At 42.6% G+C, this 23,632-nt stretch overlaps 1 protein-coding gene across 4 annotated transcripts in view; it reads right to left on the bottom strand.

Moving 5' to 3' along the window:
• TTYH3 (tweety family member 3) overlaps nt 1-23,632 on the bottom strand; it is a 75,807-nt gene that overhangs the window by 51,559 nt on the left and 616 nt on the right. The window contains exon 1 of one of the 4 annotated variants that reach the window (XM_052772668.1): nt 1,641-1,732. The exons of the other annotated variants lie outside the window; for them this stretch is intronic. Within the exon in view, the coding sequence (XP_052628628.1) occupies nt 1,641-1,658 (18 nt within the window). The 5' untranslated portion in view covers nt 1,659-1,732. Of the gene's footprint in view, nt 1-1,640; nt 1,733-23,632 lie in introns of those variants that run through there. 4 annotated transcript variants of the gene reach the window in all.

Here is a 23,632-nt window from a genome sequence, read left to right as displayed (position 1 = left end):
CACCTTAACGAGTAAGGCTATTTTTGCTGCTGTGCTTGAGGATCAAAGCTTTTTCCCTAAAAACCTATGATCCCAGGGACTAAGACCACTTTGGTAACAGCTAAGATGGGAAGAAAACCCTCCACTTTGAGGATACTTAAGACTCAAGCAAACACCAAGTTCAGGGTAACAAGCACCACGCAAGCTATGTGTGAAGCTAGTATCATTGACGGCACAGCAGCAAGAATGCCCTATTAAAGCCCGTAACTAAATCAAGGAATTCTAATATTCATAACTGAACTTGAAAGCACTACCCTCTGGGATACTAGAGAATTTCCCCTCAAAGACTGCTCACCTCATTGACAGTCATGTTGCTTTTCATAATCTTGTCCACAAATTCAATCAAGCTCCAGATAAAATCTAATCAAGTTGGACAAGCTGAATTGCAAGGGCTGTCTTTTCAAGTCCTTTAACAGGAGGTCAGCTCAAAGTAAGCCTCTGATGTCCCAGGACTCAGGCAGGCTTATTTCATGTAGTTCATTGCTGTAGGCACCACAGACTATCTTAGCTCCTCAAACTATTTTTAATACTCACTCTAGTGGAGCACTTGATCTAGGTTTAGTCTTCTGTCCTTTTTGCTCATATCCTTAGTGATTTCTCCAGGCACAAAAATGGCTCTCCTAGGTATAAGAAAGACCTGCTATTCACGGAACTCCATCACTATACTTGTTCCTCAGCTTAAGTTTGTCCCCCTGGAAAACATGACCATCCCCAAGAAATACTGCTAGTCTGAAGATAGCAACCATCCTAAAGCAAATATAAAAGCACCCATAGATTGCCAGGGCAAAGCATTTACATTTAGGAAGACCTCATCATTCACATGTTGGTCATTTCAGTCTGCCCTTCAAACATATCCTTTTTCTCCCCCGCCACCCCCCGCCCCAAGACAAACTTTAAGCCATAGCCAAGATCTAGATCCTTCGGCTACTCCCTAGCAAACACGCATTAGGAAAAATTTACTCCCACAACAATCAAATAAGAGAACCCCTTTTATATTTATGCACTTCAGACTAAAGCATTCAAAAGTATCAACATAACTTACGATCTTTAAAATAAAGCAACTCTTTTGAATATTGACCTGTATGCTGATCTTGTAAGGAAAAAAAACTATTCAAGAGGTTCTTGGTTCTAAAGTTAACTTAAAGTTTCATCCATGGAGCCCAGGAATAACAGCATAACATTTAAATACCATACGTGACCAATATGACATTGCAAACCAATGTCATTGGCATTAAAACATGTCCAGCCATATTCCATACATGGCTATCATCTGACTGCCATTCTCCTGCTCTCCGAGCGTGCAGAAATCTTTATTCAGACTAATAGGTCTGCAGATGCAGATTCAAGGCAACTCCCTCTATGAAAGTGGTGTAACGGGGAAAAAAAAAAAAAAGTTTTGTAACCATATTAGTCACAAATTTTACTATAACTAAAATCTTACAAGAAGAATACCACTTTTTCCCAGCATCATACTTCCATAGATAACAAGACAGCAAATGCTCCCACTAGCCAAATTCCTAACATTTCAAAAGTAATTATTTCTAAGCTACTGAACAGATAAACAGAACTAACAAGTTTCCAGCCAGCGAGCCACTCCCCACCTTCCTCTTGTTCAGCATGTGTAGTTCAGGTCATTTCCGATTTTGATTCCAGCAGGAAGAGCTATTTCAACCAGAGCACAGAAATAAGATGCCCAGAAGCCCAGACTCACTGACTCTGCGCTGTGTTAAAAAAGCACTTGGAAAAAAGGCTACTGATTAAAGGAAGGGTGCCGTTATCTCCAACACACCAAACATCTGAAAGGATGTTCCCTCCCACACACTTCAATGTATGAAGTTCAGTTCCCTTCCTCTTTTTTTTTTTTTGTTAAGTCTTTATAAAACAAACGAAACTGTTTGTTCATTTGACTATCCAGCCAGCTTCAAAATTAAAATATTCCTGCCCTGTCTCCACTCCAGGTTGGTCCCTGGTGAGTATCTCCAATATTTTACATATCAATATTTCTTTCTAGAAACTAAGCTCTAGGGAGAATGAAGAAGTGAAGAAGCTCGAGCATATTTATCAGGCTTGACACTTTCTATCAGTATGCAGCACTAGAAAACAATTTCCCTGATAAACGGATGGGCCCGAACTGGTCACACAGCCCTGTATCTTGCTTCCAACCTCATTAATCTTTTAAAGAGGTACAGCCCCGCAAAGGGCTTCAAAATGTAGACTGACTTGCAACAGAGGAACTTGCAGGGAAGGTGAGGGACTGTAGCTACGTTACAGACACGCAGCTGAACTGCAGTGGTCTAGTGAAGACAGCCATTTGTGTTACTGCTCGTCCAGCTGTAAAGTGGCATCACACCACCACCTTAGACACTCAATGTCAACACAATATGGCTGCGTGTGGTTTCACAGGTCACGTCCAAAGCTTTAACGCACTTTGGTGAGGAGGAGATACACACACACCACCCAATGAGAGCATCAAATCACACATAATCTACTGCTGTAGAAGTGAAAAATTGATCAACTGCTCATGTGGCAACAAGAACAGTTCAAGACTGTTAAAGTGATGGAGAGTGTGGTCTTCAGGGCAGAGAGAAACAAAGAAAGAGTAAGCTCTGAAAAGGATGGGTTGATGCTAGCACTTTAACAGAAATATTCCCTGTTCAGCTGCAATTCTGCAGGTCACAAAACAACCAGAAATAAAATGCTATTACAGACTAGTGGTACAGTGGTTTGTTCTATCAGCTTTCAGCATTGTTTCCGACTCCAAACCAGAAAGAAGCCATAAAGGGCAGGAAACAGCTAATCTATAAGCCAAACCCAGAACTATGGTTTTTTCCATGATGGTTTAAAAAAAAAAAAAAAAGCAGCAATGGTTTAGAAAAACCTGTGGGGTCACATGAAGACAGAATTCAGCCAGGAACCTTTTATTTGGTGCTCCTGAATTCTACTTACTGATTGAACACCCCAAAATATTCCCAAAGGGAGATTCATCACAAAGCCTTCTGCGTCCCGTACTTTTCCACCCAACTCTCTTAGTGCTGAAGCACTACGAAGCACAGGTACTTTGTTCCTGCCCCGGGTTTATGCCAGACCAGGGTTAGAACTCATCCAACAAGAAGCAGCAGTGTTTTATGCCTGGATCAGGTGCTCAATCTGGTTCACTGGGCAGCCGTTCTAGTACCCTGGCCTCTAGTTAGCAGAACTGCTTCTTTTTGCACCAGGCCTAGTTACACTATAACTTGAATCAGATACACCTCTGCGCTGGTGTTGAAACCGGTTTTCAGCCAGGTCAGTTCCTTGATTTAATCACCGAGCAGCTCCAGAGTGCAAAGTGTTCCAGCCACCCAGCTGGACCGTGACCTCAGGAACCACAAACCTCCACTTCAGACAGGTATGACTAAAGGGTCTGAAGCTGCAAACTTTATTAGGGATGGAAGAGTCTCATCAATTTTTGGATTCCCCATGCAGGCCCTCAGGTTTAGGTCCCATTTACACAAACAAAGGCACAATGTTGAAACCACAGTTTTGCACTATTTCTCCACTGAGGTCTTGCCTGAAGAGGCCTAGCACAGACAAACATTCATGTTCACAGTCCAAATCTAATTTTAAAATCATGTTCAGTATGTTAGAATACAGCACTATCATTTTTTTTCTCTTGTACAGAAGTATTGTCCAACAAGGAATACGCATGTATTTATTCCAAATGGGTGCTGGAAGCAGTTTCACCAATGCACACAGATCTTAGCACTGCAGCAGTGATACAGCAGTGCCATTCCACAGGAGTTCAGGAGCAAAAAAGTCTTTGATGCCATTAAAAAAAACTATCCAGCTTTCCAAGGCTGCAGCTCAGTGCCAAATTTTGTGCAAAAGACTTCTACAGAGAAGAAAAAGCTAACAAGGAGACTTTGAGCACACAGCTACAGATAATGCCAGAAAGCACTAGTTAGAACCTTGCTCCCATAAACCACACCTCCCTGTAAACACAACTTAGCATTGCAGCTTCCGCACTCTTGCACAGCATTCACCACAACCTTATTTGGAGATTTGTAGTAACTTTTATTTACTTTTTGCTTTACTTATAATTTCACCGACAAATAATTCAGTACGTAGTCCCTTAGACTTCTAGGTGGTTTAGGAATTGCCAGCAACAGCATGCTCCACCCTTGCTGTTTGCAGCACAGCCGCCTTCCAGTGCATTCGAACCGAACATCCAGTTCAGCCACAAGCAGAGGTCACCTGTGCACAATGCATTATCACTTTCTCCCATGCGTTATATGCAAGTGTGATTTCCAGTGTGCATTTCAAATCAGTCACGGCCTGCTTAGCAGAAGCAATTCATGGACGTTTAAAAAAAGATCTTCCACTCTGTAAAGAAATGGACTCATTCTTCAAACATTCAGATAGCAAGTACAAACCATGCAGCAAAGTTTGGACTGCATTTAACTATAGTATTTCCTAGGTTTTCAGAGTACAAACAGGCAAACCTAAAGTCAATTTGTTTGCATGGATTTCTGCAACACAAAGGTGGTCTTTTTGTTGTTTTTAAACAACTTAAAACTTTTGTCCAACTTGTAAGGCAGGTGACAATAGTAAGTTTTCTCTTGGACCATTTGAGCATATCTATGCACCTGCATGTTGCAAAAAAAAATTAAATAAAGCAACAACAACAAAAAACAACCCACACAGGACTTTAGAAAACACTGTTTTTCTGGATTATTAGAAAGAATAGTCTTTCCAAACACAGCACAAGGGAGGAAACATTTTGTAATGCTTCACAGTTCCCAGAACAAAGAGTGACCTCTTCTAGCACTAACCCCAGTCTGTGTGCTGCAAGCTTGGACACCATCAAATCCTTCTGCAATTTACAGATGCAAAAGAGGAAGTGGTGACACTTCAGGCAGCCAAAGCTTTCCTATTAAGTCCAGGATTGAAAAATGTGCAAGACAGCAGAATTATAAAGTCACTCGGTCATAATTTTAGCAGGAAACACTCTGCTCTTATCGGCATTGCTTCAAGCCACCCCTGTCATGCTAATCCAGTGACTTGTGAACACTGAAGCGCCCTTGATAGAGAGGGCCATTGTGAAAAAATAAGTCCTTCAACATTTGTTTTCATAGCAGCTACATCTGGGGAAGAAATTACTGCAAAGTATCTACCTCTCAGCAGAGCACTACTTGGATCAGTTTTAGAGACAAAAATGCAAACACCATATGCTCTGCTGAAGCTTTAGCTGCTTAGAGCTTCATAGATCCATGCCTCGTCAATATGTGCCACCCCAGCCCTCTGTGCTAACCTAACCATGTGTGTGTGCCACTTGGACACAGCCATCAAGCATGCTTCATTACTTGGGATTGCTAATCTGAAGCTGGGCCTGGAGTACCAGTGTTAGCACTGAGATAACAGCAAACAGCTCCCCTGTTGTTACTGTCACACCTGATAACCATAGAGAGGCAAGCCATCATCCTGACATGCCTTCATCTGGCAACACTGTTCTTTTAGGACCATTCAATGCATGATTTACATACTGCTACTGATGCAGAGGTGCACTAAATGCCAACTTTTGTCTAGGAAAAAAGTGATCCCCGCAAGCCAAAAGCAAAATTTCTGCCTTTCATAAAGGCACTGACTGCAAAGTGGCTTCCCCACTTGTTATCAACTTATCCTTTGCAATCTTTCACCTTTTATTTCACCGGGAAATTTAAGCCACTTTGGACACTTGCTGTTGATTTGGAGACTTCCCCCATTTCTCCACCCACTAAAAGGCTATTCATCTCACCACTGCAGTTCTGCATTTTGAAAGTATCACATCCTCCCACCAACAGACAGTCTCGCTAGCCAGCAGCCCTGTGCCTTTGACCTTGAAAACCTTAAACACACCGAGGCCTTCCTTCATATAGCAGCAGCAACACTACTCACCAAGGACAAAATTATAAAGAAGTAAAAGAAGGAAGTACATTTTCTTTCACATCCTAAATTGGCTGATAGTTCCCCCCTCACAGTGTAATCCTGAGCTATGCTTCCCACCAACCCCTTTTTTTTCTTTTGTCTCTTGCTAGGTATACTGTAATTACTGTATATACTGTATATTTCCATGCCTTCTCAATGCTACCTTTAGATTAATAACTAGTGCTTGAGATGAACCCTTTCTATCCAAGAAGAATCACAAGCCTGAAGCACTACAGCTGAACTGCTTAGGAGATAGAGACCAAGGTGTTGCACAGCCACCCAATAAACCTCAAGGAAAAGGCTTCTTCCCTCAAAACAGCTGCTGTGAACACACTCCCATCACAGCATCCACATCTGGCACCTGAATAAGAGCAGCCACCAGAGCAGGACTCGACAAGCAGTCATACCAGCACCAGCTGAAGGTAACCGGGCTGCAGTGCTCCCTGTTCACCAGGTCCTCACATGGCCATGTGAGGGACTTTAACTTCTAAGCAAAAACCAGGCTCTTTTCCTCCAACATCTTTACAACTACTGACTGGCAGAAGAATGGCAGATTTTGGATTACAATGTCTTTCAGAAAGAAAACGCAGGAGCACAGACTCTTCACTGCTGTTTTCTAACCTCACATCTGGCATTAGAAACACAGTTCCCTGACATTCAAACTGGAAGTACAAGCAAGGATCCAGCAAAGGAAGAAGAAATCCAACAGACAACAGCCAGCTGCCTCCTCCACTTACTATTATGCACTTAAGTACTGCAGCTCTTTGAAGCAACATGGAGTCAGGATGGATTCCCAGCCCAAGAACTCTTGGAAAGGACTATTTAATCCAGCTCCCCGTACAACATCCAGGCCACAGCCACTGACAGCCAAGCAGTGGGCCATTCCTGCTATGAACCATCCTTGTATTTCCTCTGACCTTTGGCTTGGCAAGCCATCCAACACGCACCTTGTGGTGCTTTGCAATGACCAGTATGTTTGCAACGTCACCAAGGTTGGCCACTTCCACTAAACAACAACAAAATCAGCATTTACCAGTCCTCCAGGGAGTCCTTCCAGAAACTTTAAAAAATAAATAACATAAAATAAATTTGGGCTATTTAAAAACAGCTGTTAGGGCTGCCACCAGATCAGCATTCTCAAGTTAGAGGTTCCCTAATGCTGAAATACATTATCTGACCTTTTCTGGCTGTAGTGGTTCCTGAAACACATTTTCATCAGATCCGTACCAGAAACTGGTGCTTAGTTACTTATTTGCTATTTGCCAACCATCTGCTTTGTTTGTTTTTAATTCAGTGTCTTTCAGTTCACTACTGCAGCTGGTTGGACTTTCAGCCAGCTATCTTGACTGGTGAATCACATTCCTTAGCTTTATAATAACCTTCAGTGTTAATAGCTACATTTATCTTCATAGTTAACTTTGTATTTGAAAATAGTTCTTCTGAAGCACGAAGTACCTTGTTACCCGTGCAGATCAGCAATTTGCCTGTTTGGAACGGTATCACAAAGCGGGATTCACCGATGTGTAAGCAGAAATCCCCCAGGCTGTTTATGAACTCTCCCATAAAAGATGCCACAGAAGAGAGCCAGGTGGATCATTTTTGCATTTGAGCAGTTTTATACGTATTTTCAAGCCGGGTTGCACCAGACATTCAACTTGCACTTGAAATATCTCCAACCTAGGATCCACACTTCTCTACACAGAATTTTTCTTTCTACTCTTTATAGTCAGGTATTTTAAGCCTCATTTGTGAGCTTATTTTCAGAGAGCATCCTAATCAGGAACAAAGAGAAGCAAAAACTATAAGCTCCAGTGCAAGGATTCTCAATATCTCTTACTGAAGCATATTCTCTAATCAGGTAGAGCTGGCAGACCTCACTAACCGCAGGGCCAGCAGTAAAAATACATCCCTTGCAGATTCTCTGAAGCTAAAAAGAGAGGCATGCCCTCCTTAGCTCTATCGCCTCTTTTGTATCACCACTAGTGATCACAACCCCTTGCCGCAAACTCAGCTCAGCTCGCTAAAAACACCATCAACAACAAAAGTAGTTTGGGCAACAATACAGAGTTAGATCTGGTCCGACCAACCACATTAGATTAGTGGGGAACATTATCTGACTCCCAACCTATACAGAAAACTGGATCTTTGACAAGAGACTTTTCACAGCACTTAAGGGCTGGCAGTGGTTGCCTGGAATTCTTCACCCTTTTAGCAGGTGTTAAAGCTTCTGGGAAAGAGCCAAGCAGGACTTTTGACTCACTGAAGCAATCGAACGATTTGTTACATCACCCAAACACTGCAAAAAATGAGAGCAATTCACTAGAAAGAAGCTTTGAGCAGCCCCAAGATAAGATACCCTGAAGCCACAAAGCAAATATCTGCAATAACTCTCGTGTCTTCCTGTTGCTTTTTATTGAATGAAAGCAAGTGGTGCATAAACTGCAGAACAAAGTAGAGCAGAGCATCTGCTCAAACACTCTTACAAAGCATTCAGTAACTGTTCTCACTTAACTCTATGCAGCATAAAACTCACCATGATACCTCTGGCAGGAACTGTGTGCAAGTAAAGTAGCTCTCTTTCCTTTATGGGTCTGCAGAAGAATGTCACAAGACACCGTTAGTCTTCACTGCAGAAGGAGCTGAAGAGAGAAGCTTTTGATTTTGCTGGTTCTTCCCATCATCTTTAACTATAAAACAGCCAGCTCAAGTTTTTACTAAAAAGAGAAAGCAAGCTTGAATGTGTATTGAGAAAGCATTTTAATTTAACTCTACAGACAGTACTACTGGGGAAAAAATGCAGTACTTTGTAGCAGACAAACCTTACCCTCTCCAGGCTGGAAAGTAAGGGTGCTCTTGATGGGGGAGTGGGAAGAAAGAAGGAGGGAAGAGAGATGGCTAGAATACATCCCTGGTGCCTTCGGGGGTTTAATCACATTAGCTGAGACAAGGCAGCCTGCCGCATTTGCACCTTGAGATCAGTAACAGGCTCTCTGTAGGGTTTACCTTGGCCTGCTAATGACACAGATTCACCTTCTTAAGGCCCTGTTGCATTAGTTTAAGGACACACCTCATGCCACACACTGCACATGTGCTCTTCCTCCTCCCCTGTGCTCCGGGTGACACAGCCCCTAGGTGCCATGCAGCACGCAAAGTGGCATGCTGTTCTCTGCACATAGGTCCCCGTATTTACCCTTCTTCATGTTAATGAGGTTATTTATATAAGGGATACTTCCTTCCTAAATTCTCTGTGCCCTCCATCCTTACCTGGCACCATAATCCTGTTTACGACATGCTGGTTGCTATGCAAGTGATTATATTGTCACTAGATTATACCTTCAGTTGGAAAACAAGTAAGTGAAGGAACATAAGCAGGTTTTTGCATACATTTAAAGACATGATAGTACAATCCCACATGTAATGACTAGGAGCTTTAACATTAGCTTCTAGACACAGAATTATAACCATGAGGAATAGCATGGCATCGAGTTTTCATTTGGTTTTCTCCTAAAAATAATATTTTTCATTTTTCTGTCACTGGCTCCCACTGTTTAATTTTAGACAGTGCCCTACAGCTGAACACTACAGTCCCAGCCACTTTCCCAGGACCCTGAAGATTTTTCTGTACTCAAAACACTATCTCCTTAGTCCAAAGATCAGGGTGAAAGAAGTGACAAGATCATATAACTGAGCTCCACAACTCTAACTGCCCTTTTGTTGATTACTGTCTTTTATAGAGCAAGGATTCAGAGAGCAGAAGCAAGAGAGACAGACCATCTCAGATCTGACACGCTCGGTGAAACGCATGACTAACCCAGCTTGAGCTAGCAGAGCAGGACAGCATACGTGCCTGGAATGCGTAACCCCATTTGAAAGCCTATTTACCATGGGCACGAGCATAGGGGGTTATCTGGGTGCTGCCTAGAAGTTAAATACATGACAGTTAAGAGCGCAGCATAAATACCCTAAAGACCCTATTCCTTGCAAGCAGCTGGGAATCAAACAAGACACCTTCCCACCTACTGAGACCCCACTCATCAGCACTGGAGGAGCTTTAGATCTTTAAAGCCAGCATTGTACAAGGAGCCAGCACCCCAAGTACAGCATTGATGCTCACAAGGAGTGGCTAGCACCATTCCTCCAACTGACAGTACGTAAGCACGCATGCATGCATGCCTCTGAACTCTTCCCGGCCTATAGCACAGTTTCAGCCATCAGGACACTTCCCTAGATCAGGCGATACAGAAATACTGTAGTAGAACCTAAAGAGGCATTGCACAATCCAAACCACAGCTGCACCAAGAACAAGATTCTTATCGCAGTGTAGTTAATGTTTTGACTACAAGAAGAACCTATAGCTTGCAGTTAACATCAAACTTTGCACCACGTAATACTTCCTTACTGCAGCATTAGAACAACGCTGCAGTTCTGTTTCACACGTGTCCTGTTCTAACACAAAAAAAATATTCCTCACTGAGAATAAAGCTGAGGACTAAATTGTAGTTTCCAGAAGCAATCAGCCCTGTTTACAGTTAGCCTATGTTCATAGCACATGTCAGAGACTGCATGCTGACCAAGGTCCAAGGGCAGCTACACAGAAAATACTCAGGATCTCTGTTTTCCCAGGAGAAGCGACCAGTAACTTGTCGGAAGGCAACAGCATATCAAAGGCTAGTTGAGTACATCCCCAAGGATGAAAGTCTTGTAGTAGTTTTAGTATTAAAGAAGTGGTGGTGCACATGTTTGTGAGTAGGAAGTAAAGAACTAAATTGCTGGTGGATCCCATCCGAAGACACGGGTGTTAGAAAGAAAGCTCAGCATTCACTACATCAGACATCAAGCAGCAAATTTCACTTTGGAAAGGAAAAGAAAAACAGACATGCCTGGTTTGAACTTGAACCTTGATGAGCATTCAAGGCCTATCCTTGAAACTGGTTCTTTCTTAAGAACCTTGTATTTCATTTATTGCATCAAATAATCAAGATGACTCTTACTGAAGCCAGCACAAGTAAACCAAACCTAATAATTAAGTTAGTGCTGAAAGTCCTGCCCATAGGTTATACCTGCAGAACTACATTTCACCTGTTGGATATGCCACTGCTGTGGTACTAGAGGCATATCTCCTCCCAGGCCAAAGCGTAGCTGACATCAGCAGAAGATGATTCAGATCTACCCACCAAACAGACTTGGATCCACAGTCCTCTTCAGCACTGGGAAGACGTTAAGAGGTGGGTCAATCACAGGCAGAAGATGCAATAGCTAGCAAATAGCTATTAAATGTATTTAGGAACAGTATTAAGACAAGCAGCAGTCTCTGAGCAACATTTTCTTGAGAACAAAATTAACAGCAATGAAATACTGTAGCAGCCAACTGAATTTTAATAGCTGCAACAAACTCCACACCAACACCAAAAAGGTTGAAAGGACACTGGAGTGAGACACACACGTGACCCACCAAGCAGTTGCCTCAGTAAGAATTTCAAACTTAAGATACAAGTACACAGACAAGAAGAATTAACACGCCAAGGGGGGATTAGGGTAACAAGATCCCCATACCTTCTCATCATCTTCTGCTGGGAGAGGAGGCAAGTTCACAGCTTGTTCCTTCCTCCTTCTCCCATGACCTCCACATTGCCTGAGGCGAAAGCTAAGCTGCACTAATAAAAACAGCAGAGCTAGCGTAAACTGTCCAACCTTGTTATTTACACCTCAGCAGAACGCTCCCAGCACCTACTATCACTCACACAGCTTCTCCAAGAGCTGCCTGCTAACACACGGGCATTAGAAGCAGGTCCCAGAGTACCGCTTGTCCACGCAGAGAATTTTGTCAACAGCACTGGACATATTTTTATATTCACCACCTTTAGTTTACCCTTTAACATTAAAGCATTTAAAATGCTTTTGAAGAGCTTGCGTGTGAAGAGATTTTAACTTGCAGCAGGTCAAGCTGAAAAAGCTTGAAAAACAACCCCTGCAGCGATCAAGAGGTTCACCGTTAGAGTGCTCAACCTGCTCCAGAACATGGTCTCTGAGGCCAGCCATGAACTTTACCAGGATTTTTACCTGGTTGTACTTATGAGAATGAAAGGCTATTTTAAGCCTGTAAATTTGCTGCTCCCACTAATTTGTCTGCTGAGGTTGATTCAACATCTATTGTCTAACCTGTAAGAATTTTGAATATATATGTATAAGGAATGGCCAGTGATCCAGCATATTCAACCTCAGAGACTAGGGATGAAACCCTGTCCTACCCAAGCTCTATGCACTACTCAGTCTCATAAGCTGACAATAACTCAAGACTGCATGGGGAGAGTTTGAGAAGGACAAACAGAAGACATTGGTCACATTTTGAAATACTAAAAGGCACACAGGAAGCGTTGTGCAGTGCTTTTAAAATAGCACTCTCATCCGAAGTTTCTGTTTAGCTACAGGAGAAGTGTCAAGCAAATCATTCCATCCTCACTGGATGCGCTATCTGTGCTTTCCATTAAATCCAGACAGAAAAAGACCCAAAACACAGCTGATCCATTTTTTCCTGCCACCTACTACAACCAAAACGGTTTCCCTCTTAAGGGAGCATGAACATTAATACTTGCCATTGACGAGAAGTACCTCTAATCTAGTCTTGTGCAATACCTCCCCTTTATTCAAGTCCAAGGCTTTCAGTCTAATCTTATTCAAGTTCAACTCCTAAGGAAAAAAAAAAAAAAAAAAAAGGAAACCTATCTCCTTAATCATATCTGTCCAAGCCCAATGATAGTCAGCTATCTCAATCCCTAGCCTTTTCCTAGGTCTGTGCCTTTCGGTATCGCTTGTGCTCGACAGCTTGTTAGTCCAAAGCTAAGTGGAGATCATGTTTTCAGGGTCTACCATTGCATTAGCAGTGATGAACGTAACTACAAGTAAAGTTGCAATAGGGTAGAAATAACAAGTCCTTCCCTGTGTGCTCCCTCTAGTTCTCCTTCTGCAAAAGAAAAAAAAAAAAAAAAAAAAAAAAGCACAAGTATTTCAAAGATACCAGAAGTAGCACAAACTAACTTCTCTCAGAAGACCCTAGACATGTGTTGCTGGGGTTCACCCACACAAATTAGTTCTGAAAATTACCTTCCTTCATATTTCAGACACAAGAAGAAATTACAAAATAATGGAAGTTTACTATTGATTATTTCCCCCCCCAGAAGACTCAAAAAAAAGCACCTGGTACTTTTTGTTGTAAAACACTCAGCCGTTCCCTAACTTCCAAACAGCAAAAATGGCATTGTTTGCAAACCCCGCAACTGTTCCTGTTACACTCTTACTCCAAAAGTAAAATTCCCTCAGGTGCTAAAGTTTTAAGAAAATATGTTTGCATAACTTTTCATTAGAGTCTCCTTCCTCTCTTTTCTCCTTGAAAGTTACATTATTACGCCTCCCAAGGAAAAAAAATATTTATAAGCAGTACACCTCCACCCTTTCCTCTTAGTTCAACACCACAAGGCAAGATTCAGCCAGAGGTCAGCCACTATGCACTCTCAGCTACATCCTTCATTTTTATGCTCTTCCACGTTCCTCACCAAAAACCAAACCGAGTAAGAGCTCGCCATATCTGCATTTGCCAGAAATCCATAATTTCTGCAATTGATGCAGCACGGCTTATTACAGCTGCAAACGTTCCTAGGCTCTGATAATTATAAGCCCATGGCTGGGTGTCTAATTAAAGGAGGAATGAATTAATGAGTTTTACCAAAGGCTTTTGAGTCACCATTATAATTCTCACCCTTAATCGGCAGCAGGACACTTAAAGGACAGCGTGAGCAGGATCAAGAGCAGAGAGGGGGGATAAACCACCCCCAGCTGATGCTTCCCCCATCACGTTCCTCTCCAACATGTCACTGTCATTCAGACCCCGACAGCCAGATCAAACCCAGCAGGAAAACGCCTGGGCCTTTTGGACAGCTGAATACAAAAACGCTTCCTGAAGCTGCCACAAAGCACGCACCAGCCTTTGAATGCCGAGAAGCAGAGAGATGCTGGGCGAGAGGCTCTGCAGAGCGCTGACTCCACCACTTTCATTCATCCACAGCCCCAGCCCCCACCCAGCGCCAACAATTACAGTTCAGTCTCAGGCTCCCAAGGAGGCAGAAATTGAAAACACGTTTTCATTGAAGCACAGCTTGAATTTCATGAATTCCATTACTCTCTACTTTCTCAGCATTTCCTGGAGTGAATACTGTAAAACAAGGGAGAAAGAGGGCGGGGGGCCGTATGCGAGGCGGCAGTCATATGCCACCCCTCTGACCACACCAGTCCAAGAAGGGCCTACAGAGGCACTTGCAGCGAGGAAGCGACATAAAGAAGGACTATTCCTAAGCTGAAGAAAATAAGTAGATGCTAAACGTAAGTTTAGGGAGGAAGGAAAGTGACAAACTGCCAGAGGCCTCAAAACAGTAACATCGTCCCTTACGACTAGCACTTAAATAGCAAGGCTACAGGCACAGCCCAGATGCAAAGACTTACGATTTCGGCAGTGCAACAGAAAGCACCTCTTCAGCAGACTGAAGAAACCTTAACTACTATAGCAACTATCAAAATTACCAGTTTATCGGCTACAGGAACTTGAGCACACTGTTAAACTGCAAGAAAGCTTACCCCAAGAAAAAATCACGAAGTATGGTGAGGTCATACTCTGCCCACACGTTATTCAGAAATCTATATTCAACACTAAAGCAATTACAATCATCAGAGAAGACAGGCAGCACCAAGCAATGGCTCATTTTTTTCCACGTGTACAGTTGTAACCCAATCAACTCTGGGATTATTCAGGTTTACTAATTAATGCCCTATGGATAGCTTTGATACCATTACCAATACTCGTAATGGTTCCTTCACCAACACCTTCTCCCCTCTCTCCCTCCCAGCTTGGGCCTTATCTTAAGGAGCATTACATCATCTACTGCACTGAGTCCTCCTTGTAACAGACACTATTATGCAACTGAAGTGCCTCCATTTGGATTTTGGCATTATTTTGAATTTCAGTGTTGAATAGAAGGCTTGTTTAAATTCTCTGCGTGAACAGCAGCATTTTACAGACTGAAAAGGGTGTCCATGCACAGACACCAACAGTGGCATAACAACGCGTCTGAATGTGTTATACATTTGTGAAACATCCATTCCCCACATTCCCGTTTCCCCTTGTCCAAGAATAAATCCAGCATTGTTAGGACTGATTAGCAATATCTTTCATCCCTAATTTCACACTACAAAGGACTTCCATGCATATGCACGTGTGGCACCATTCTGAGATGTATCAGCCAGAAAAACCATTTAACACTGACAGAGGAAATCACAATCCGAGGGTGCAGCTCCAGTTTAAGTGAGGGTGAAGGGGAGTCTCAGCTCTTTCCCCTGGCTGGTTTCAATGTTACTCTTACTATTGACCAAAAAATGCTCATTTGTTAAAAAAATAACTTAAAAGAAGTCTGGCACACATTACATCTGCTGAAGCAAGCAACCTGATAACCATGTGAAAGCACACATTATTATAAATGTTACCTTCATATCCAAGTGCTTAGAGAAGGGAATCACTACAAGTATCGTGACTGAGTTACACCAACTGCTGTGTCCATGTATTGCACGCTAACCTACTTTTTTTTTTTGCAAGAGCCTTGCAGCCTTAAGCACACAAATGACTACTTTGCAAGAATATGCACATATATGGCTTACCAAACCCTAAAGCTCACAATTATAAGATCAGACTCAAAAACTACAAATGGCTCACTACCAGAAATCTAAAAAAAAAAAAAGTTTGAAATTAAAGCCTCTGCAGCATGAAAGTGCACTGTGTTTTACTCTTTCCTAGTTCATCTAATATGAAAAAAAAAATAAAAAAGAAACAGCATTAGCATGGCACTGCCCCACAGTGACTATTCACTAGATACCTGCAGACCTTTTCACCATGCAGCAAAAGTTATTTCTGGTTTGGAGATAAACATAACCAATTCCTACTTTTTCACTGCTGCAATACAACCAACAGTCTCAGCCACTTCTCGAAGTGGAGGAAAGGGAAGGATTTTTAACAGTGATGGCTTTTTCCTTTTTTTTTTTTTTTTTTTTCAGACTGTCATCTGAGTGCAACCGCAGAACCAAAAATCTTGCATGAACTTGATCCTCCTTGATTTTAGCTCAGCTCACCTGTCTTGGTAATCATCATCATCAGCTAAAACAAAGAACTGGTAGGATGACATACACAGAAAGTACAGACAGCCTTGCTGAGAGCAGAGCAGGGTTACTGGGGTTTGGTTTTATTATTATTATTAGAGACAACTCTCCAGCATATATCAGTATGTCCCCAAGTACTTTGAGTCTTATCCATGTCTTAAAAGTGAGAAGTAAAGTTCAGTACAGAAGGTAATCCTGATAGATTCCAAAGTTACTCAAGTCTCCTCTGAATCTTAGAGCAAATAAATTCCCAGACAAAACGTCCCTTTCCCCAGTTATGGGAATTACATTCATTTGAAAACAAGCCAAGTTCTCCTACCCACTCAAGGAGAATGGGAAATCTCAGCATAACTGGTGGAAAGTTTACTACTAAAAGATAAAACAGAAACAAGAGGAGAATTGACAGTCATCAAGAAGCTAGTTGTAAACGAGATGCTGACTCCGCTCCACCTCAAGAAAATTAAGAGTGAGCACCATCTTACTCAGTGCTTGCTTGTAGCCACTCAAGCGTATTCACTAGACATCAAAGAATATAGAAGAATGACTTCAGAAGAAGCATTAACCATCACTGCTTAGTCTTCAGCACGCTGATCCTTACAGGTACAGCAGCGTCCTCAGAAAGGTGTCACACAGAGCTGACCGGGCAAGCTCTGCCACAGCACAGTCTTACCACGTCAATGCAAACAGCATGAACCATGGATTCTGGACTTCTCCCTTTCCATCAGTAAGTGTGCTGGTGGAGGAGAAGAGGTCTAAAATTAGCCTTGTCCTAGAAGGAGGAAAAAAAAAAAAACCACAAGAAAAAGAAAGAAAAAAAAAAAAAGAGAGGAATGCCAAGGGATCAGAGGATGCTTGTCCCTCCAACTGTCTGTTCTGAAGACACGTGTGTCAAGAAACCTGATGTCACAAAGGCCCATAACTTTTATCCATCTCTTTATCAATAGACAGATTTTTGTTTACAGGTTCAAAAATAAATCTAATCCCAAAATACAAGTAGGAGATCAAGAAGACTTGTGGCACAGCTCTTTAATCCACATGCAAAGCCTTGGGATTGTCAGAGAAAAGCACCTGAGTTCCCACCCTTAATCTCCAGAGTCATGGCTAATGGGATATGTTCTTCTGGGTGAGAATTTCTCACTTTCCCTAATAATGAAAAATAAGGAACGCTAAAAATCCACACCAACATCTGCTTGAAGCACTGCTCGTTTTATTGGATCAACATTTAAACAAAGGCTTTTTGTTAACCTGAAGAGTGTGGATTTTCCTCTGCTCAAAAAGGCATTAAGAATTGAGTGGAAGAAAAAAAAAAAAAGAAAAAAGGGAAGACCCAGTAAGACTGAACTGATTTTGATTAGTCCTTTCTCCAGAATGCTAGTGATCAGGCTTTACAGCTGGACACCAAGATAAGCTTCCTAAGTAGCTATATCATTTTGGTGGCAAACTGAAGGTGAGTCCCTCATCTGCCTTTTCAGTTCCTGTTTTGACTCCCTTTTTCCAAAGCAAATGCAAAATATAAGGTTCTTGAATGTCAGCTCCTCCAAACCAATAAACACTTGTGTGCATACAGGTAAGTACAATATATAGGCAATGCTTGGAGGAGGTGGATGCATTGCCCAAGATTTACTTCATAAGTACTCAAATCCAGACCAGGAGACATAAGTTGTTACACTTGTGTAGAGAAAAAAAAATAGAGGATTTTCAAGAGGACAAATGTTGCCTTGGTGCAGAAGCACCAAGGTGCCAGTGGCTGGCCACCACCTGACCAGAATAATGCTTTTAACTCTCATTCTACTCTTCCAGCTAAGACCAGCATGACACCTTCAGAGCACCACATGCTGCACAGAGGTCTCCTAAGACTGGGAAGCTCACCAGGCCCGGCAAAAGCATCTTCTCTGTGCAGGATTAATACTTTTGGGATACTACCCAGATGAAGCAAGCATGGTTTACATCTTTGCACACTCAATTGCATCTCCTTCTCTCCTCCCCCCACAAAGTGTTTCACATTTCTCCAAGTCACCTTTTACCCCTCTGTGTGTACTTTGGTCTGCTAAAACCATACATTCAGAACGGTTACTTTTTTTTTGACTAGAGTAAGGTAATCTACAGTCAGGGTTTCCAGAAACTGTCAGTTCTCAGGAGACCATCTGAAAATGTAGAAGCACAGCATGGGTCAGCAAAAAAGTAAGGCTGCAGACAGAAAGCTGGCAAAGGTTGATTTTTTTCCTGTCTGTATACCATATGCTGCTACATGACTGATGTATGGTCAACAGAAACTGTGGTATGTCTACCTTTGGTAAAAATCAGCCATCAAAAATTGTCTTGATTCTACATTTTTGGTTATTCATTATGCTGCAGTTCCCTAGTAAAGGCTCTTCCAGATCAAACACAGAATAAAGGAGTCTGACTACAGCGCCAATTTGCTGATAAGAGGTATTACTGCAAGGTTACTCATGCAACCGAGACTGATGAGTAAAGGGAAGAGGGGATTTACCATCAGTTCTTAAAAACCTAAAAGCAACTTCAATTTAATTAGAAAACATTGGATTCTACCAACCGGGGTCACCTAACCTTTCTGGAAATACAAGCAAACTAGTGCTACAGCAGGATAGCTGATCAGACCTTGGAAGTGGTCCATCTATTCTTGAAAGAAGCCTTCAGTCTAACCTCTTTAAGAAAGGCACATTACCCTCTGACTTTGAGCCAACTAGACAAAAACACGTCATCCAACTTGACTAATACACATGCTTCCAATTTACAGAAAGACTCTTGGTTTCAGAATTGAAATAAGACGCCAGTACAGTAGAGGAAGTTCTAAAACAATCTCTCTAATCCAAGTTTTTTGGCAGTTTAGGATCCATCATGTTTCTCCAGCCAAGAAATACTTCCAAAGACGACATTAGCTGTTATGTGTAGGGAAACAGCCTCACAGAGCCAGAAAGTACCTGACAATTAATTCCTTGCTGAACCTTTGCCTACAGGTTCAAGTACACATGCCTTGGATTAGAGTCTACAAGCCAAAAAAAGGAAACATCATTGGGCTTACACAGCACCTTTCATTGCTGGATCCCCCCTCAACACACATACAGCAGTAGAAAAAGAATGTTACAACACAAAAGCACTGACAGATGTATGATAGGAGACTCCTGGGTGACAACACTAAAGAGACCATCTCAAAACCAAGGACTAGAGCATCCCCCTGTTCTTTACCAATGCTTCTTTTAGCATGGTTCTGCATCTTAATTGGCGTGAATCAATCATCCAGTCTTTTTCCAAAGCACATACAGTCGCCATTACACCTACAATCTGTGCATTTGCAGTTCTGACTCTTGCAGAAAAAGCACGAGAGTAGTGCAAGGAAAGAGTTTCAAAGATACTGGAGAATTTTGCTTCATTCTAGCCCGATTCACGCATAACCCATGCGTTTACACAGATTCAGGTCAACATTGCCATTTTCCAGCAATTAAGAAAAATAAGAAATTCAAATCAAGGTGCTCTGTGGCTTAGCTTTTACAGCCTCTCTTCTTCACTGTTTATAGTACACTTCTCAGCACACAATGAGACTTAAGAGCTACAATAAAGTGTTGTAGACTCCTTTTCTGCCAGTACCAAAGACAGCCTGTCTCTAGCAGGTATCACATTACCTGTTGTGCCGTTATTAAAAAGCTATTCAGCTCTTCTACTTCTTTCCAGCATGTAACCTCCAAACTACCTCAAGGCTCTTAACCAACTCTACCCTGAGAAATAAAGTGAATTCAATGCCATGCAACTAAGTAAGTCACAAGCAGAAGTACTTACATTACTAAACAGATTAAACTAGTGACAGCAGCAGTCTCAGGACCATCTTACTGGTCCGATTAACTGAATTGGAAAGTAAGCAGACAGTACTGGTAAGATCATCATTTGTTCAGCAGCAAAAAGCACAGAGACCAGAACTAGTATTAGCATGATGCTGTCAGAAGGAACATGAGCTTTGCTCCATTTTTACATTCCCTTCACTCCAGAGTTTGTGACTCACTACACAATGAAAAGGCTTTGCAGAGCACTGCAGTATGACTCAGATGAGAATACAGCCAGAACAAAACTGTTCGTATCAAGATATCTTCAACCCCAATGATTCATGGGAGGATTAGGAAAAGAACTGGTCTGATAAGATCCTCTATAGGGATGACTCTATGGAGCAAGTCCTGCAAGCAGCACATGAAGGCAACTCTGACAGGACTCGCCAGCATGCCAAACCCCCTGGAGAAGGAGGATCACAACCCCAGCTCATTCTACATTGAAGCTCACCTCCATTCCCCCAGAAAAAGGAAACAACTAGTTGTACTGCTGTCCACAGCTTGTCACAGTGGAAGCAAACATCTGAAGGACATAAAAATACACATACATTTTTAAACAATCTAGTCCAGAGGGGAAGGATCTGTTCTGCTCCTCTACACTTGCACACACTGTTCTAACCTAATGCAACAAGATACGCTGTGGAAGAAGATAAGAATTAAGTAATACCAAGGGAGAGCATTTTAGAGACCAACTTGGGTGAAGAAGGTATGCAGCCAAAACCTGCAGCTGCATTTATCTCATCCCTCGGCAACAACATTGCCATAAGTATTTCTCATGCTCTCGGACAAAAGGAGGAAGCCCCTGTAGGTTGGTACACAATGGATGCAGCCGCCTTGAGACAGGCAGGTGCACAGTGGGTGTCCCTCCTGCTCTGACAAAAGGGACTACATGGGACAGAACAGCATAACTAGCCATTAAATCTAGGTCCTTCTAGATACTCCCCATCATGCAGGGTCCCAGAAGACACAACAAAGACCTAGACTTCAAAGACTGGCAGTATGTGCTTATCTACAAGCTACACGTGCTTCAGAGAGGTTTCAGGGGACAATAGCTTGTCTGCTGCTTCAGTGGAATAGTGGCTTGCGCATTACAGTAATCCTTGCTAGGTAGAGGTGGAAAGCGTGTTAAATCGGCAGCCTCCTCACCTGCAGGAGCACGTGGCACTGCAACAAGTGACATGACAACATTCAAATCCAAGCCACTGTATTTCACTTTTAGTTGGAGTGGGATGTTCAGTTGATGCACAAGTTCAAAGCCTATCATCAAAACATGAGTACAAAAAAAAAAAAGTAGGTCTTTACTAAGAGGTTACTAAAGAAAACAGTTTTATAAGGAAAGCAATGTTTTCCTTTGGTGATGGGTTGGGAAATCTTTTCTAGAGCAGCAGTGAAGAATCAGAAAGGATACGTTGCTTCCTTCCTCATAACAAATCAGAATGAGAATGGACACTGAGCTCTGCTGTATGCCTATTTATGACAACAGTCTACCTACTCAATGACTTGAGGTCATGGAAACTTAAAGGTATTTTCCGTTTAGTAAAGGTAATCCTTCCTTACTACAGCTAGGGATGCTCTGCCCTTTCCCATCCCCATGAACTCCCAGTTAGCATCCCTCACTGCACTCTCTTTATCCACTGGAGAACTCAAATGCAGCGTGCAGTTTAACAGCTTATGCTTAAGAATCAGGGTATCAACCACTAATGGAACAGAAAACAAAAAGACACACAATTTGTGCCAATGAGACCTATAAAGAAAAGAAAAATACACAGAATTTAAAATAAAAAATGGACTTACTTATTTTCAGGACATATACAACCTCACCTGCTAAATCCAAAAGGTTCCTAAAGAAAAGGGGAGACTATGCCAGCATAGGCTGCAAACAGAGCAAGAGATACAAATTCATAATAAAGCTAATAGAAAAAGCTAGAATTCAAACCAAAAGGCCTTCAAGAACAATTTAAAGCATGAGAGAGCATTTAGCACTACAGTTCCCACTCCTGGATTAAGTTTCCCTGTTTCACTGCATTAGAATTAATCTACATGGCTACGAGCTCCAGAGTCAACTTGCAGAGCCACAGCAGCTTCGTTATATAACCGGCGACACCGATAACACGGGCTGCGTTACTGGAGCCTGCCTGCTATCCCTCACCAATGCCGAAACCAGAAAAGCTGCTGCTACTCAAACGATTCTCTTGACAACAGACACTTCGGTAATCCAGACATTCGGGTTTGGATTTGCTAAGACGTTTTCTTGTGAGCTGATGTTAAGACTTAAAAGGCCATCTACTGCTGTGCAAGAAGTCCTTAATATCATCAAGGGAGGGGAGGCAGCTACACAGGAGGAGGACAGCAGAAGGCTTTAAGTTGGAATACGATTACTGTAGAAAAATTATCTGACAAATGAACACAACCCCAGATTGTTGCAAGGAATGCTTTTAAGCAATTTCAGTGAAAACCAGTACATCTGCTTTCTATTCAAAGGTCAACGAGTGCTTGTTTCGTGATAACACACTCCCAAGAACATCTTTCCATGAACTCTTAACTTCTGATCTTCTGCATCTCATATCCCTTGTTTTAAAGGCAGCTACCCTCTGAGGTCATGGAAATACAGTTAAGCTGCTGTGCAGCGTTACATCTCTGTGTGGCCATCTTGAACTCTGCTAAGCCAAGGGAACTAAAACAAATTAACAAATTGAAGCCCAAAATACAAAAGTTAGGTCAAAAGTCTGTTCTGTTTACTGGTTTAAAGATGTTTCTTTATATCTACCCATTGCTCTTTAAATACATCTCTCACGTTTTTCTCTAGCTGCAGCCCACAGATCTGTTCATCTGTTTAAAACAAAAAGCCCAAACATACTGCTTTCTAAAGTATTTCTAATACCTTTTACTCCTAGGATAAATGAGAACCGTTCAGATGCCCTAGCGTTTCTGCCTGTGTGCACGATAGCAGGCTGCGCATATAGGACACTGCAAGTATGTTCAGAAAACCAAAATGGTGTTTTCCAAACCAGAGACCGTGGCAAAACGAGGCAGCAGAGCCACTGCAGCTCTGTTCCAAGATGACAGCAGAGAACACAGATGTTAGAGCACACAGATTCACTCCACAATCATTTTAATTACATGCCTAGCCAACCAAGCACAGGATACAGGCTAAGCAGCATTAAAAAAAAAAAAAAAAAGCGGCACACAAGTCTCCTGCGAGCATCTTCCCATGCACTTGATGCTAACACTGCTCTCATGCATTAAGCAATCTGTTTTCCAGCAGGCAGGCAGTCGGTTTTGGAGAGGCACTGCTGGCCTCTCTGCAGGTCGCGGCGGTGTGGGGCTGGCTGTGGGATCGATGACGAGCGGTCAGCGCTGCCCGCACAGGACACTGCCACTTATCATCGGCGATGAGCGGTTATGATCCGGCCAGGGGCGTCAGGCCAGGACGGTGCCTTCGCCTGGACAGCGCAGCTTGCGGGGGACCTGGCGAGGGCACATGGCCAGGGTTGCCTCCTGCCTCCCCTTCCAGGGGACCCTTCCACCTTCTCCCAAGAAGGACCCGGGCTTCCAGCGAGCTGGAAGCTGCTCGGGGCTCCTGCTCACCCCGCCGGGGGGGGGGGGGGGGGGGGGGTGATGGC

The sequence above is a fragment of the Harpia harpyja genome, chromosome 21, assembly GCF_026419915.1.
Source record: "Harpia harpyja isolate bHarHar1 chromosome 21, bHarHar1 primary haplotype, whole genome shotgun sequence".
In the NCBI taxonomy this organism is placed as follows: domain Eukaryota; kingdom Metazoa; phylum Chordata; class Aves; order Accipitriformes; family Accipitridae; genus Harpia; species Harpia harpyja.
Note: the sequence above shows the minus strand (reverse complement) of the source record. Positions and strands in the feature narration are given on the sequence as shown.